Source organism: Neopsephotus bourkii, unplaced genomic scaffold (assembly GCF_033783945.1).
Source record: "Neopsephotus bourkii isolate Nb327-2 ecotype Australia unplaced genomic scaffold, CSIRO-AGI_Nbou_v1 NB_272, whole genome shotgun sequence".
Taxonomy (NCBI): domain Eukaryota; kingdom Metazoa; phylum Chordata; class Aves; order Psittaciformes; family Psittacidae; genus Neopsephotus; species Neopsephotus bourkii.
Window position 1 is genome coordinate 6,066,111 of NW_026900781.1, and position 15,697 is coordinate 6,081,807.

Genomic DNA, 15,697 nt, shown 5'->3' on the forward strand with positions numbered 1-15,697 from the left:
CTCTTTGGAGAACCGCATTAATGCTGGCGAAAATCAGTTATCCTCCCAGTTAAAATGAGAACTGTCTCTGTGTACACTCTGGGAGGTGGCTGAAGTTTATGTTATCCAATGCCTTTAAGCTTGCGTTGCACTTGCTTTGGCTGCATGTCATTCCTGCAGTGAGATCCTCAGAGCTCAGCTGACAGCCAGAAGTAGGCTCTTCCTGCTTTGCTCCCTTACCTGCTCCCCAGTCACTGCAGCGCTGGAGCAGTCCAAGAGGGCAGGGATTTCTCCTAAGTATCTTCCAGCTACAGACTTATTTCCAGTGTGTTTTTTATCACTGCAAGTGCCCAGCAGGTCATTGGCTGCTGTGCATCAGAGAGATACTTGCTGCCAAGCCCTGACACTGCTGTCGGCAACGTGAAGGTGGTGGGCTGGACCTTTACCTTAGGCAAAGGCTTGGTGCTGAAGTAGAGGTGAAATGCTGTTGCTCCTGTGCATGCCTGTGGCAGAACAATTTATTCATTCACATCGGGATTTCATACTGCACTTGTGAGTTCAGTCCGCATTGGCTGGCATAAATGTTTTACTGTCACTGACATGAACCTTCTCTGACAGTAACTCTGCAAACTGGTTCTGGGGGGGAGTCAAAATGGCACAGTAGCCCTTCATGCTAAGCATGAAGTGTACTCCTCCAGCCTTTAATTTAAGAAAGTGAGGAAATGATACTTGTTTGCTTGCCCCCACTTTAAAGAAAATAAAGAGAGAAAGAAAGAAGGAAATCCCTTCTCCTGGGAGGGAGTGAGCACAGTTGTGCAAGTACTGATTTCATAGAAAGACAGGTGGGAGTTTGGTGTGTTTTGTGGCTTTTAAGCAACCTAGTTTTGAAAATATGCTTGGAATATATTTGCTTACTGTATGGGGAAAATCTTTATTACCATATTACTGTTTTACACATGAAAGTCACAAGTAATAATTTTTTAAAATTTGTAATTTTATAGTCAGTGTATCAAGCTAGATGTAAAACCAGTGACAAGGAGGAAGGCATCCCAAAAGTTCAGAGGCAGAGTTTTAGAAGCTTTCGGGTGTTTGAGTTTTTGTGTTGGTTTATGGTGCCTTGTAGCTGCTTTCTGTGAAGAAAGGAAATAAATGGTACACTGGGTAGATGGTGTTGAGAGGAAGGGTTCACTCCCAGAAAAAGCAGCTGCTGGTTTTGCTCCAAAGAGAATCTCCTTTCCCTACTGGCAGCAAGGCACTGAGCATTGGGTGAAATTCAGGGTTAGAGACAAAAGCCTGGGAAACTAGTGGCTTAAAAAACAGTGTATGAGAATTGCTCAGGCAGGCTTCATTCCCTCCCCTTCTGGGATGTCACAGGGCCCTATGCTGGTGTGGTTGTTGAGCCTACGCTAAGGCTTTTAGCAGGTATGTGAGCGCTCATGCTGGCATGGAATTGGGAATTTGGCTGCAGGCAGCTCTGGCACATCCCTGGCATTGGGTTATGTTGCGGGAGGCAGTGGTGCTTGGGCTGTCTGCGGTCCAGGCATGCTGCCCTGACCTCCTGGAGCAGGGAGGGCTGTCTGGCACATTGCTGAAGAGGGTTGTAGGTTGAAGTGGTTGTGGCCTATTTTTATTTTTTTAAAGTCGGCAGATATTTAATTGTGCTAAACTTGGAGCTCATAATTCAAGTGCTTAGTAGAAGGAGGTGGCATACCAGAAAGAAAAAAATCCTTGTCAGTGAGAGAGGATGACAGCTTGACTCCTAGAGCTGGCTGATGGATGATCTTGGAGTTAGGGAGGGCATGTTGACTAGAAAGTTATTGAAAATGTTGAGCGAAAGTAATTAAAATGGTTTAATTCAAGTATCTGTCATATGTAACTGGAGTTCTTGTAAAACACCTAGTGTTCGGCACAATTATTTTTTCCCAGGACAGGAGAATGACTTTTCCCTCCCCTCCTTTTCTTTGGCTGAAAGTTCACAGAGCATCTCCAGTGCAGAGAGCTGTATCCATACCCATGGCTGCTGGCTGTGCAGGAAGGTCACTGCCAGTGCGTCACCAGGCTGCGGGCTCATGCAGCAAACAAGATCTTCATAGCTTGTGTCACATCGGAGGGAAAAGCTATTTCTTCTCACTGTCTGGAGAGCTGCCCATGCTACTGGCAAAAGTCATGAAAGGCAAATCCTCAGTGGCATGCATTAGAACATCAAATGAGACAACGCGATTAGGAGTATGTCATTCAGCATTTGCCTTTCATGACTTTTGTCAGAGAGGGGCAGAATTAGAGACAATTAAGCAGAGGATAACCTCCCCAGAAAGGATTTGTGGCACTTCTCTCTTCCTTTCCCTATCCTTCTTCCTACAGCGCAGTGCTGGACTAGAACCCTCCTCCTGTTCCAGAGTTTTGCTCCCTTTCGAGGTGTATGTAGAAGTCAAGTCCTAAATTTATTCTTCTGATTTGGTTTGCTTGAGAAAGCAGTAACCCAGGCTGCCTGTTCTTGCAGCCTCCTATTTGAAAATGGAGGAACACTGGCCTGGTCCTCTGGGGGGGAGCATGGAGGTTGCTGGAGTGCCATGATGCAGGCTTAACGCCTGCTGCCAGTTCTCTGTACCCCTCAGAAGGGCTGAGCTCCCACTGAAAGGTGCAGTGGAGGGCTGCCCTGCTGCTTTCATGGGGGAAGAAGCTGGCTGTCCATGACACTGGTTCTAGAAATGAACCTTTCATCACCTCTGTCTGCCGAGATTGCGAGCCTGGCCTGTTTGTGTGATCCCTCACTGCAGATCACTAGGAACTGTGCTTCATTAGAGAAAAAGCACATATTGAATATTCATCAAGATGCTGTTTTGGTGTTGTATCCAGTTTCATGCAGATACCCTGTTTTCAAATTATACAGCCTGTAAGGGTTTCCTAGAAATTGTAACAAATACAGCCAAGCCTTGCTAAGCCTCTGGGGTTTAGCTGCACATCTTTCCCTTTACAGGCACCCAGGTATTCATTGTTAGCAGTGAGACACTGCATGCCTTTTTATTTCCCTTGTTGTTTTATTTGCACATTCATATTTTGTATTTTCTTCCAATTAGCAGGCTCTGCCTTGCCCCACTGTGTTTGCCTTCACCTTCTTTCTTCCTCCTCCGTTTATACTCTATGGAGACACTACTGCTAATTTTTACTTTCTAGTGTAGAATAGCTGTTATCTGGAGACCTGCTCTTGGCATAGCTTTTCTTCTCATGTTACTTAAAATACCAGAATGTCTTTAAAAAATTATTTTGTAGTTTTACATGTCAGTCTAGTCCCTTGGCGTCAAGCTGTGGGGATTTTTGATGTGTGGATTTTATTGTTCCTTTGTCCAGCCATTCCTAGTGGAAACTTAACTCTGAAATGGGGTAAGGTATGTCCCTGAGTCCAAAAGCACATCCCTATGATGCCTAGGTGGGGAGAAATAACTGACTAAAAGAGTGGGACTACTAGCGCTGTCTTGCAATTAAGATGGATCTGTAAAAGCGCTTCAGAAGGGGGAAGAATTGTCCTTCCTTGGTGCTCACACGTAGGTGACAAAAGACCTAAAATGCTGACTAGCTTGCTTTACTTAATTCTTTCTTACCACAGTAATCCGTGCTCTCTTGCTCACATTTGTAAAGAACAAGCAAAAATACTTGTGAAGCCAACGCAGTAACCCTTCTCCAAGTAATTGTCAAATAGATACAGACCAAATAAAAGTGGAAGGGACAAAACATTTTAAAATGAAATGCTTGCTTTCACAGGCATGTCAAGGGTTTTCTTTACTCTCTCATCTCATGGGATATTACCCCACTGGTTTTCCATTCAGCCATAAAATTCCCCAGAACAGGCAAGATAAACAAGACATAATGGTTTTGGCATAAACCCCAAAGAATAATTTATTTGGATGTCACTGATAATTTTGTTAATACCTGAGAATTTAGACTTTTGTTTCTCAGTGGTTATGCTGATTCTTCTATCACTAATATCCATGAACTAAATAGAGACAAATTACATTTGTGGACCTGCTTGTGCCTGTGATTTCAAATAAGACACATGTTTAACTCTGTTTCCAGATTGCATATGTTATTACGAAACAAGAGAGAATGTCCTGTAGGACAGATGTCCCTGGCGTAGCTGCAAATCAAAGGGCACTTGTTCTCCTCAGGGGGAGCTAAAGCCACTCTGTCTAACACCAAAATCAACACAAGGCACACACCACTAAAGGGTTTTAGTAACAACCCGATGTTGTGCTTACTGTCTGCACCCCTCCTTGTGTTTCACCGTGGAGGCAGATCTCACTAACTTTGTTCTACAGGTGGGCGAGCTGAGGTGTGTGTAGGGGTGGTGACTTCTCCAGGGGCAACTGCTTAGCAGTGACTGCTCTGTTCTTGGTGATGGTGTTCCCTTGCTGCTGCATAGGGCTTCATGCCTTCTCCACCCACACCTCTCCGAACAGCAGAGGTCTATAGCTCGGCAGTTGGAGCCCTTATGTTCCTCTGAAGCTTTCTGACTGCAGTCAAGAGGGGCTAGGGGACAGAGGTGGATGCAAACTGCATACTTCAGATACTGTGATTTCTTGTCAGCATGCAGGAATAGTATGTGGTGCTCATTTCCCCAGTGCTAACAGGGAGTGCTTATGGTACTATAAAATTCACTGTGTTTCTGTTTGTCAAAACTTAATGACCTTTACACAGCCTGGTACCTACTTATTACAAAAGCTGCTGCTCTCCCCTTATCATACAGCTCCAGGAGCAATTGGTAGAAGCTTGATAGCACAATGGTACCGATATAACTGATAGGAAGCACTTGTTAGGGTGGTGGCCATCAGCTCTCTTTCCTCCTCTTTTCTGTTTCATTCAGGACAGCCCTAGCTCTTGGGTCTTGGGGCAAAAAGACCCAAATTCCTTGGGTCCTGTTCCCTTCCCCCCCCCCCCCCCGAAAAAAAGGGGGGAGGAAGTCAAGGTACTTAGTTGTGGTTTTAACTCTGCCTTAGCTCTGCATTTGTAGGAAGGCGGTTTAGGAGAGATCTGTTTGTTCCCCCAGCTTTTTTTGGAGTCTGCATTACTGCTGCTATCTCCTTCACCTGTGTATGAACACCTACCCTACTGCTCATCGTGTTTCCTCCCTCATCCAAGCCTCACCAGCATGGAGCTCAGTCTGATTGGTTCTGTTCTGCTTTGTGAAGAATAAGGTGCCAGAAAGTGGTCGTGTGATTCCCTGGGGCAATCAGGGGTTTGGAGATTTCTTTGTATCCTTAAACGCAGAGAAATGTCTTTAATCAGAGAGGTGTGTCCCTTTGAATAGATACATTTAAAATAAGCCTGAAATAACAGGTCTAGACTTCAGATGATAATTACAATTTTTCTTACTGTTACACTCTTGTTTCTGTGAATTTTAATACCACCCTCATCCAAAAAAACAAAATGGAGAACATCCTTAAAAGTGTTGTGTTGAAACACCAGAACAATACAATTTCAATTAATGCTGCTAACAGGTACTTGATAATAGGCTCATATGCAGGAAACAGTCACATAAATGTCTTTGGTTGCTTAACAGCAATTTTGGATGGAGATGTAATGGGAATAAGGAGCTTCTTTCAATCTGTATTATTTAATCAGTTCTCTTTGGTTATCTTGTCTTTGACAGGCTGACAAACACATCTTGTGCTGTAATGTCATTCATGCTTGGCTTCCATAGTAATGATGTATATCTACATATAAAAGCACTCTTCTAGTAATTTCTGAAGCCTGTACAAGCTATTTGCTAACAGTTTTTGGCATAACAGTACTGCTTTATGCATATGCTCTGTTATGTACCACAATCAACCTAATGTCCAGTGGCTTGTCATCTGAAAAGCCCACGTACTGTTAATTACCATCATGGTGGCAACACAGAGCATCATGTGGTATAAACAACGACTGTTTCATGCTGTGGCTTTTTTATTTGGAGACACAAAACTGTTGTGGTTTTGCATTACCAAATGAGATCGAAATAGCTTTCTCTTGACAGCTATCCTTTAAGTAAAAATGGACAGGGAATTGGTATCTCTTATCCCATAGAAAAATGTTTTGGTTTGTTTTGTTTTTAAATTATCTTACTATCATGAAACCCCAGTTCCTTTAGTCTCTAAGAGAACCACAGCATGAAAATAGGCCTTATTTTTGAGGCGTGTTGTCTGTTTAATATGTAATGTGATACCTTGTCATGCTGTGACAATGTGACAGATGGCATTTGCACTATAAAACTAAATTATCTTTTGTGCATAGCTACACAATAGCTAAATACAGTAACTCTGTACTGTATGCGGATTACTGCAGAGTGCAGATGTTTTAGAGATACTGCTATGTTTTAACTTGGCATCAAATGATTAATGGTTTTATTTAACATGCGTACCAAGATTTTCGTAGTGTTTCAGCACATAGTCTCGTATGTAAGGGTGTTTTTGGTAGAAGATAAATTTAGGGTTACAGGCAACAGGATGTGAATTTATATTGCATTGCAGATGTTTGTCTGGTACTTCTGCAAAATGGGTCAGGACTACTCATGAATGATATTTTGCTTGTAAACTTGTGTATGGCGTTATAGCTTACAATAAACTGTTAAGTCCTGTGGTTATTAACTTGAAAGAAAATGAGGTGTAGCTGAGCCGTCAGTTCATTTTATTTTGATTTTCAAACAGAATATTGCCTGCATGAAACTAAGGGCTATAGTAGATACTTAATGCTGAAGGAACTGATTTTTTCACCCTCCATACTTGAGGCATAGAACTCATGTTGGTGGTCTTCTGTGGTGCGGTTATACCCAAGAGTTTGTCCATGTTCAGGTAGCACAGACCTTTCAGACCATGGTGTCAGATGGTCAATGCCACCAGCTTTCTAACACTGCAGTTACACCCATTGCTTTCTTGCTTAAGTGAGTGACTTCAGCAAGTGACTTAAGTCACTTAAGACATAGGTGACTTAAACCTTGGCATCTGTGGCAGCACTCCTAAATGGGACAGTGCAAAAGGAAGAAAATAACTGATTGGTTGATTGATTTTTATTTTTTATGTTTTTAAAAGAAAGCTTTTCTGTACAACTCCCCAAACTGCACAGCTGAAGTTTGGACAGGCACATTACTCTAAGTAAACAAAGCTGTAGCTCTGTGCCTATGTATCTGCAATCTGTGCTATTGCATGCTCTCATAAATATCACTGTCATCCCCGCACAGTGAGAGTGCTGCTTCGATTAATCCACTTTTTAACTTCTCATAACTTGTGTTTGTCTATTTTGCCAGTTGCCCTGGAAACAGCCTTTGTACCACCCCCAAGTGGTTCAGCTTGCAGGGATCAGGGAGGAGCACAAGGAGAAGGATCCTGCAGGGAGGCAAACCAGTATCTCTCGGCAGTGGGGAGTGGGTGTCCCTGTGTGGTGAAGAAGCACCCAGGAACAGAGTACATATTTCACATATAGCTGATATCTGCAGTATGTCTCCCCTATGCCGTGGGGATCTGCTGATGTTAGTTGCTCATCCCATAGAAAAAGCTGTGAATATGGTCATATTGAAATTCCCCTTATTTAGGCCAGTTAATGCTTTTGATATCTCTGGCTGATTTTTCTCATGTGATGTCTTTGTGGGCTGCCTCTCACTGTGAGAACTGATGGGAAATACAATTGAGTATCACTTTTCTTAAGCCTTAGGACTGGGAAATCGTGAACTAAAATACATTTTGCTGTCTTGTAAGAACATGAAAATGTTCCTGCTCAGGTGCCTGGTTGTCATTAGAGTTAAGTGATGTAGAAACAGTGTATTGGAAACATTGTGTAGGTTCTTTCACCCAGCCACTGCGTTCAACTAAACATACGGCACTGAGATCTGTTGAGATGATTCCCTTTGTTTTCTTGATCATTTAGTAACTTTAATAATGAAGAACATACCAGTAATCGTAATCTCATCTATTCGTAAAACCAACTAACAACTAACCCCAAACCATTATTTGCATTTTTTCCTGTATTCCCTTATGTTGCGGCTTTCTGCTTCTCTCTTCCTTCTCTGTTTTCATCCTATGTACTTATGTGGTGTTTTACCATATTGGTTCATTCCCAGGTACTGTGACTTTGCATCATGTGTTCAGGTGCTCCCAAGACCTGCCCTGTACATGCCTGTCATCCAAATGACCAGAGATGGGTTCGATCATGGCTTGAGCATGCAATTGTAGGTTGCTGCTAAAATTATGTGTGTGTATTGCCAAAAATGGTAAGGTTAGTAAATCTGTACCAATATAAATTAAGTCCTGCCTCCACTGGAATAGTAAGTCTTACTTAGTAGGCTATTACGAGAAGCAGTCTGCTTGAGTCAATGCAGGCCCCCTGAAGTAAGCTCATTTAAGCAGATTTAAGTGTTCTTTACACACACTGTTTTTTGCGAATGGGACGTGGCCGTTGCTGGAGAAGGCTCAGCAAGACATCCTTTCTATTAGCAACTACAGTCAAGCAGCAAAGATAGTGATCTGCAGTGGGAACAAGATGGTGCATGCTCTGCAAAGGTTGTAAAGCTATGATATCCCTATTCTGTCTGGGTCATCCTCAAGGGTACAGTTCAGCTCATTGCAGAGCCCTTCCTGCATGTGAAAAAACAAACTTGTAGCTGCAGACAGATTTGAAAACATTCAATGTGTGTAAGGCAAATAAAAGTCTCTTCAATAATGACTCAGATGCAGAAGGCAGAAAGGACTTTTCTGCTTTCCCTGCTTCTAACAGTGCACACAATGCTCACATTTGCTGCTTTTTCTCAATGCAGTTAGAAGCTGATCAGTGGATAAGTTGCAAATTTTTTCCCGTGTCTCCTTAAGCAGTATGTAACTAAAACTGCAGTTTGCTATCACAGCTTATGTGGAAGTTTAAAAAAGAACGCAGCAAAACTGCGAAGCTGACATTGATGTGCCTAAGATACATTTTAGAAAGGATGTTAAGATCTTCATGGTTCAGTTTTAAGCTACCTTTTTTAATTACTAGGAATGAGTAATTGGCCTTTCTCTTAAAGTATCTAGTGTTGGTCAGTTAGAGCCAGGACAGTATATTCATGGGACCATGGATGACATTTGATATGTGAGTTCCTGTCTTTATGACTTAATTAAATAATTCGCTATTGCTGACTTGGTTACAGCAGTGTTTATTTAGTCACTTTGAGCTGTTCAGTGTTTCAGTTCCTTTTAAACTTCGGCAGCAAATGTGTGCTGCTTTACTCCTATCTAAATTATTATTTCACGTAAGTGATTTTAATATGTGAAATCCTACACTGACTTCTAATCCAAGTTGCTGTACTTTCAAATTTAATTTTTATGAGATTTAGTTTAAAAATATTAAAAAATCTAATTTGACTTTTAAAACAAACACTTCATATTACAGGGATGAAGTCTATTTTTATCAACCCTGATTTATTCTGCTTAGTTATTCAGGACCTATGGTTGATTGTGATTCCAGGTGCCAGTGGAGGAGGGAGTGAGAGCTGGGCCTGGGATGAGCCTAGTGGGCATAGGACAGGCAGCCACTGCCAGTTCTTTGGCAGCTGAGAATGTCACTAGCCAAAGGTTTTGCCATGAGCCAGGGCTTGTGGCATAGTGATCTGCCGGTTGGAGGGCACAGCCGTGGAAAAGTAGTAGAGAGCTATTGGTCCCTTTGATTTTGTTTGGGTCTTGATGGCTTGCTGGTTCCTCGACTGTTGCTCGGTGCTCTCATGTAGCCAGGGTTAAAGAGTGGTTCAGCTCTCCAGACTATGCAAAAGTGTATTTCCTTGCTTGGTTGCTCTTTTCTTTTTTTATTTACTATTGCAGCACCTGGCTTTTAAGAAACATGAATGCCTACTGCTTCCAGTAGCTTGATTGACTTTGGAGAGTAAAACTCTTGTGGATTGACATGTGCCAGACTGCTCCTGCAGTGTACCAGCAGATCTGTGTCCCGTCTGATTCCAGCTCATGGTGATGAGTGTCACTTGGCCACTTGGCACAGCTCTGGGATCCCCACACCATCCTGGGACCTCCAGACTCTTTAGAGCTCCCAACTGATGCACAGAAAAGAATGTGGTTTATTGCAGTTAGAGAGAACAGGAATGGCATTTGAAGAAAAAGGTATCTAGGGGCAAACTTAACACGTTTGATATAAAAATGATTGAGTGGTAGTAAACTTTATAACAACCTGCTTCAGCATGTGTTTGCTCTCCCGTGCTTGGAAGGAGGCTGTGGACTGTGGCTGTCTGTGCCTTTTATCACTTCAGAGTGGATTTTGCAATTATGCTGGCCTTGAAAACCTGTAGAACATGACACTCTGCCTGTTATTTATCAGTATCTCTCAGTTGTTTCATACCTCTGTTTTAGGATACTTGTTTTAATTAGTTTAATTAGTTTCAGCTGACAATAGCTAACTTCAGTTATCAGCAATATTGCTGTGTTTTGGGATGGTGCTGGTTATGATGAGTAATAGTAGACCGAGCAGTATTTTTCCTTAAGGGACACAAATCATTTTTGTCTCCCAAGTGCACTGATGACTTGGCAGGGCGAAAGGATGAATAAAAATTGCCTTCCAAGTGCGTGCAAGTTGACAGCCCAAGAGTTGATTTTCTTGACTCATATACTTCAGGTTGCTGGGTTTTACATATGGCAAGTCTCCAAAACAAATATTGCTTTTGGAAAAACCTAATCAAATCCTGCCATAAAAGTTAAGTTATTGAGTATCAGGCCTCAAATGATATGCTTGATTTAGACTCCTCCGGAGTTCAAAAACTGTAAATTTTATCAGCACTGATTTCATGGAAAAATGCAAACCAAAAGCTGAAGCTTTTTTTCTTCTTTTTTTTTTTTTTTTTTTTTTTTTAGAATGAATTTGGGCACTAGGGCTTCTAGTGAGGGTGAAATCAGCATAGGAATATAAACTATTCAGTGTTTTCTAAAGGTCACCTTCATTTCCATGGGAATGCTTTGAAGGGGTGCTATCGCCTCGCATCGCATCATTGTGTTTCATTACAAACCCTGTTGTGGTATCATGTGCTGATACTGAAATCTGTATTATTTGTTGGGTCACAGTTTGAGAGCTCTTTAATGGAAAGGAAGTATTGAAAGGTATTTAACAAAAAAAGGAGTAAAATGTAAATTTCATGTCTCCCTGCCAGTTTTACGCTGGCTAGTAAAGAGACTTTAATGCCAAAATTGGTGCTTAGTTTCAGCGTTTGCTTTGTGGGCTTTATGTTAGGAAAAGAAAAATGGAACTACCAGTTCACTGCATCTTCCCTAGAAAACATAATCCAGGTTTATGTTTTGTAGGTAGTATTTCTAAAACAGTGTATAAAAGCTGCAGCATGTGGCCACTATGTAGCCACTCCTGACTGCAAGCCAGGAGAAATTTGGTATAGTTCAGACTGAGTAAGAGCAAACTTTGACAGGAAAAAGATGAGAGTGATATGATGTAGCGATATGAAGTCGATTTTGAATTAAGCTGTTTAAAATGGGTAATCAAATCAGAGCGATTAGATTGGAATCTGAAAGGTTCAGAGCCCACTGGCAGACGTTGCATTGCACACAGTCATAGTGCCCAAGTGAGCACTGAATGGCTGGGCAGAGAGGGAGCGTTTGGCTGTGGCCAAGGTGCCTGGACTTAGAGCAGGCAGCTTGCCAGAGGAGGTGCCTTGCTGTTGGTTTGGTTGTGCTTCAGTGTCTCTTTGAAGCTAGGCTTGGTTGAATGCTCAGTTAATGCGATGAGTAAAATGCGCTGGTGGCTCTAAACAGTGATTTTCCAGAGAGAAGGCCTGAAATGGTGTAGTACTGATGCAGCTGTGGTGGGAAGTTCTGAACTGCTGTTATAAGTAAGCATCTTTGGTTTAGCACTCTTACCAGCTTTGCTGCCTGGGATATATTTTTACTATTTTTAAGGTTTTCTAAGGTGCAATTATAGAAAGGGGGACTGAAATAGAAGAGGGAGGTAAGTCCTATCAGTATTTCTCTGAGGAAATAAAGCTGTGAAACAAATCTCTTTTTTTTTTAATGCCATTTTGCAAGTATTTTGTTGGAGAGATGAGAAAGCATTCTCCTGGATAGAACTGCAGCTCCTCTGGTAATAAGTTTTTAAACCCCCAAGTAAATACTAAGCTGATAAAATTGTTTGTAATGTCATCCAAGAGCCTACTGAAGAATATGTTACTGTTGTTTGTAGGAGTCATGCTGTATTGTAGTCAGAATAAGCAAAATTTATTGAAAGTTATGCTTGTTTAGGGCCCAGTGGTGTCTTCCATGTGTGTGACTCTGCTTGCTGTAACATTTCTCCAGAAGAGAAAAGGCGCAAAAGGAAAACAGATGTGGCAGACATTTTCCCTGCCTTGTGTACCTTTGCTGTCAGTCTGGAGTTTGTGTAGATGGGTGACACTTGGACAGAAGAGTTGAGAAACAGACATTTGATGTTCACCCCTTTGGGATTGAGGACTTTTTGTTTTTGTTTATGAAGGATCATAAATTGCAGTAGTTGGAAGCAGCAGAATGAAGAGCAAGGTGATGACAAATTGAACCAAATGGCAACTTAATTTTTTATTGATCTACAGATAAATGCAAAAGATTCTCATCTATGCCAGTCTGTTGTTCTGTAAAACAGGGATGTGTTTGACTAAGCTGTGTCCTTATTGAATGAGGGATGTGACAGGATTATAAATACTATTGCAGACACAGAAAGTGTGGTTATTTGGGATCAAGGCCTTACAGTTAACCAAATCAGAACACACAGTCAGGCAGGTTTTTATCAGAGTACCTCTGTACAAAATCAGTGTTATAAGTGTATCTCTTTGCAAGATGGTTGCATTGGGCGTCAGCTCTCTATTGTTAGTGTCAAGTGTGACTTTTTATGAAATCCAGTTGGCACTGTTAATGCAGGTTTTGAATATTGTGTACTACTTTGTCACCTTTGCAGGACTTCTCACTAACGGCCAATCTAAAGGATTAGGACCGGGATCAGAACAGCTGGAGAATGAGAAGGACGATGCATCGCAAGTGTCCTCAACGAGCAACGATGTTAGTTCTTCAGATTTTGAAGAAGGGCCCTCGAGGAAAAGGTCAGTAGTGCATTATGATTAAAATACAGCCTTTCTGTTTTGTTCCTTTTTGCTATAAGGTTGTGATTATGTTATCTGTAGGGTTTGGCTGCACAAACTGCCCTACCATAAACAGGTTTCCAGTGTGGCTTCCTTCTAGCAACAGTGAGAGTAAAGTTTGCTTCATCCACTGGTATAGATGGTTCTCCGTGTTGTTTGGGAAAACATGAAAAAGCAGTTCTTTTTGCAGTAGATGATTGCTAAATAAAGTGCCATAAGACTCTTTCCCCTCTTGCCTTCCCTTCTCCTCCCCCAGCTTTGGCCTCTCAGGGATGTGTCAATACGTATGTGTGTAATTTCAAGAAAAGCTTTGCTAAAGTAGTTAGTGTTGTTAGTTTTAATTTTCTGTGAACGAAACCATGTGAAGTTAAAAAGGGGGAGAGAAAAGAATAATACAGATGCTTCTGAGAAGAGAAGCTGTATGGTAAGGCAGTGTCGTGGGTATTGGTTGCAAAAGATTGCTTTGAGATACTGCTGTAGCAAGTTACATCCTCTTTCCTAGAAGCTGGTTATGAGGTCCTTGTTGAATTCTTAAGAGCACTGAATGTGCATAATGTGGATTAAAATTGTATGAATCCAGCCAATCTATCATAGAAAATATGCTGAGAATGCAGGAGGCTGGGAGTTGGCCTCTGTATGAAGTAGAACTAAACCAGGCTGTCTGAAAAATGACATTTAAAAGAGAGAAACAGAAAAATGCTTTCTCAGTCTTTTTCCTTCACACTTCTCACAACCTTGTCCCAAGCCAAAATGAACCATAAAATGAAGTTCTCTCTCCAACAAAGGAAGTATTCCTACAAGCAAGTTTTCTACACAAGCTTACGATTCCCCTGAGAAGCCTGATGGGGTGAGGAGAGTAGTGCTTTCCTGGAACCTCCTGTTCCTGCATCCCCCACCACTGGTCCCCACAACCTTTTTTACCCCCTGAGCAATAAACTGCCATTTGGTCATATGCCCACTTGGCTCTCCCAGTGTATCAGGATAAAATCTGTGTTATCTTCCATACTGGCAGAAACGTAACGCTTACTGCATCCTACTGCTGGTCAGGGGAAAAATATTTGTGTGTTTACTTTTGGCTTTATGAGATAAAATGGATGTTTGAAAATTATTTCTGCTTACAAATTTATGTGGCATCCACTGTAGGTGTGCTCCTGGGAGACAGTGGTCATTGTTTCACACCACTGTTGCTTTCATGTTATTTTAAGGAATTTTTGCTGCCTTCTGCCTTTGCTTTGTCCCCATGTTCCTCAGCCATCCTGACACAGCTGCTTGCATGGCCACACCATGAGTAGGTTCTTGAGCTGGTTAGGATTAAAAATAAACTGGAAGATGGATTGAGGCCTTTTTTTTGAGGGTTCTTTAGTTTTTAACCTGCATTAAACCATCTCTTGTTCACAGCACAGCAGCAGGAGCAACCAGCAGTGTATTTGAGGGGACATCTCCTTCCTCTTGGGGCTGGCAAGGGCCAGAAGGGCATGTCCTTTTTGCTGTCCCTGTTTCTTGTGCACTGGATGATCCAGCTTCAGAAATAAGTGGGAATGCTAACTCACTGGTCCCAAGAAACTGCATTTGAGTGTTGTGGGTGACATTTTTTTGAGGAATCCTTGCTAGTTTTTGGCTGTGGGAATTCATACACTTGGGAAGCAGCTGGGTGTTTCAGGCCTAATAGCAGGGAACTTGGTGCCTTTGATACTTTTCAGGTTAAAACAAAGAAAAAAAAAAATCCTACTCCAAAAAATGGAAGCCAAGATGAAAAATATTTTTATGGCTTTTGTGGAAGGCAAAGCATCATTTCAGTTCTTCTTCATGCATCACTGAAATAATACTACGTTTCTTGCTGCCGTTGCTGTGGAGGAGAATGTTCCTGTTTCATTTCCATTTACACTCAACACAGACTTTCATCTATTTTTTATTTTTCCTCCCCCAGCTTCCTCTTTGCAGAAAGACATCTTCTGGGCTCCTTCTCTTATGCTGCACTGCAATATTGTTGAATGTTTTGATGTCATCTCTTTACTCCCTTTTAGTTTGTTTTGTTTAGCTGAATATGTAATGTGTCCTCAATCCAGTCCATCTTGGCATCCTACATCCTATGGCAGGTATATTGGGTACACAAATGATATGCAGGAGGATGAGGAGTAGGGATATGACTAAAGTGGGATCTATAGTTTTGCTGCCTCAACTCTTCAAAATCAAACTTTTCAATTGTCTGTTCACAACTAATGGCACTCTTGTGCTAAAATACACATTTGAACACTAACTAGCATGTACTTCATGTAGGCTTTTTTTCCCTCCACAAAACAAGTATTTGTCTTCTCAAAATACTGTGCTATATAGCTGGTGGTATATGCAATGAAACGATTTTAGGGATTGGTGCCTTTAGTTAGTGAAGCATTTGTGTTTGGAACTTGCTCTATACAATACAGTGAGTTTTGAGTACCAGGTTTCCTGTAGTGTTTGAATGGAGCATTATATGTCAGTTGCTATTTAGTTTTTTTATGGCTTATGGGGTTTTGGTGGGATTTTTTTGGAGTGTATGGTAGAAATGTTTCTTTTGGAAACTTGAACTTGTCATGTTCTAGAGGAATAGGTCGTGTGTATTTCATATCAGTGATGGCA

The 15,697-nt window shown here is 41.6% G+C and overlaps 2 protein-coding genes across 7 annotated transcripts in view; both read left to right on the forward strand.

Moving 5' to 3' along the window:
* Positions 1–15,697, forward strand: part of JARID2 (jumonji and AT-rich interaction domain containing 2) — a 216,197-nt gene that overhangs the window by 109,354 nt on the left and 91,146 nt on the right. For all 6 annotated transcript variants that reach the window (XM_061346448.1, XM_061346450.1, XM_061346449.1 and 3 more), the window contains one exon: positions 12,901–13,042. In XM_061346448.1, the coding sequence (XP_061202432.1) occupies positions 12,901–13,042 (142 nt within the window). The remainder of the gene's footprint in view (positions 1–12,900; positions 13,043–15,697) is intronic.
* GMPR (guanosine monophosphate reductase) overlaps positions 1–15,697 on the forward strand; it is a 463,469-nt gene that overhangs the window by 41,142 nt on the left and 406,630 nt on the right. The gene's annotated exons all lie outside the window — the stretch shown is intronic.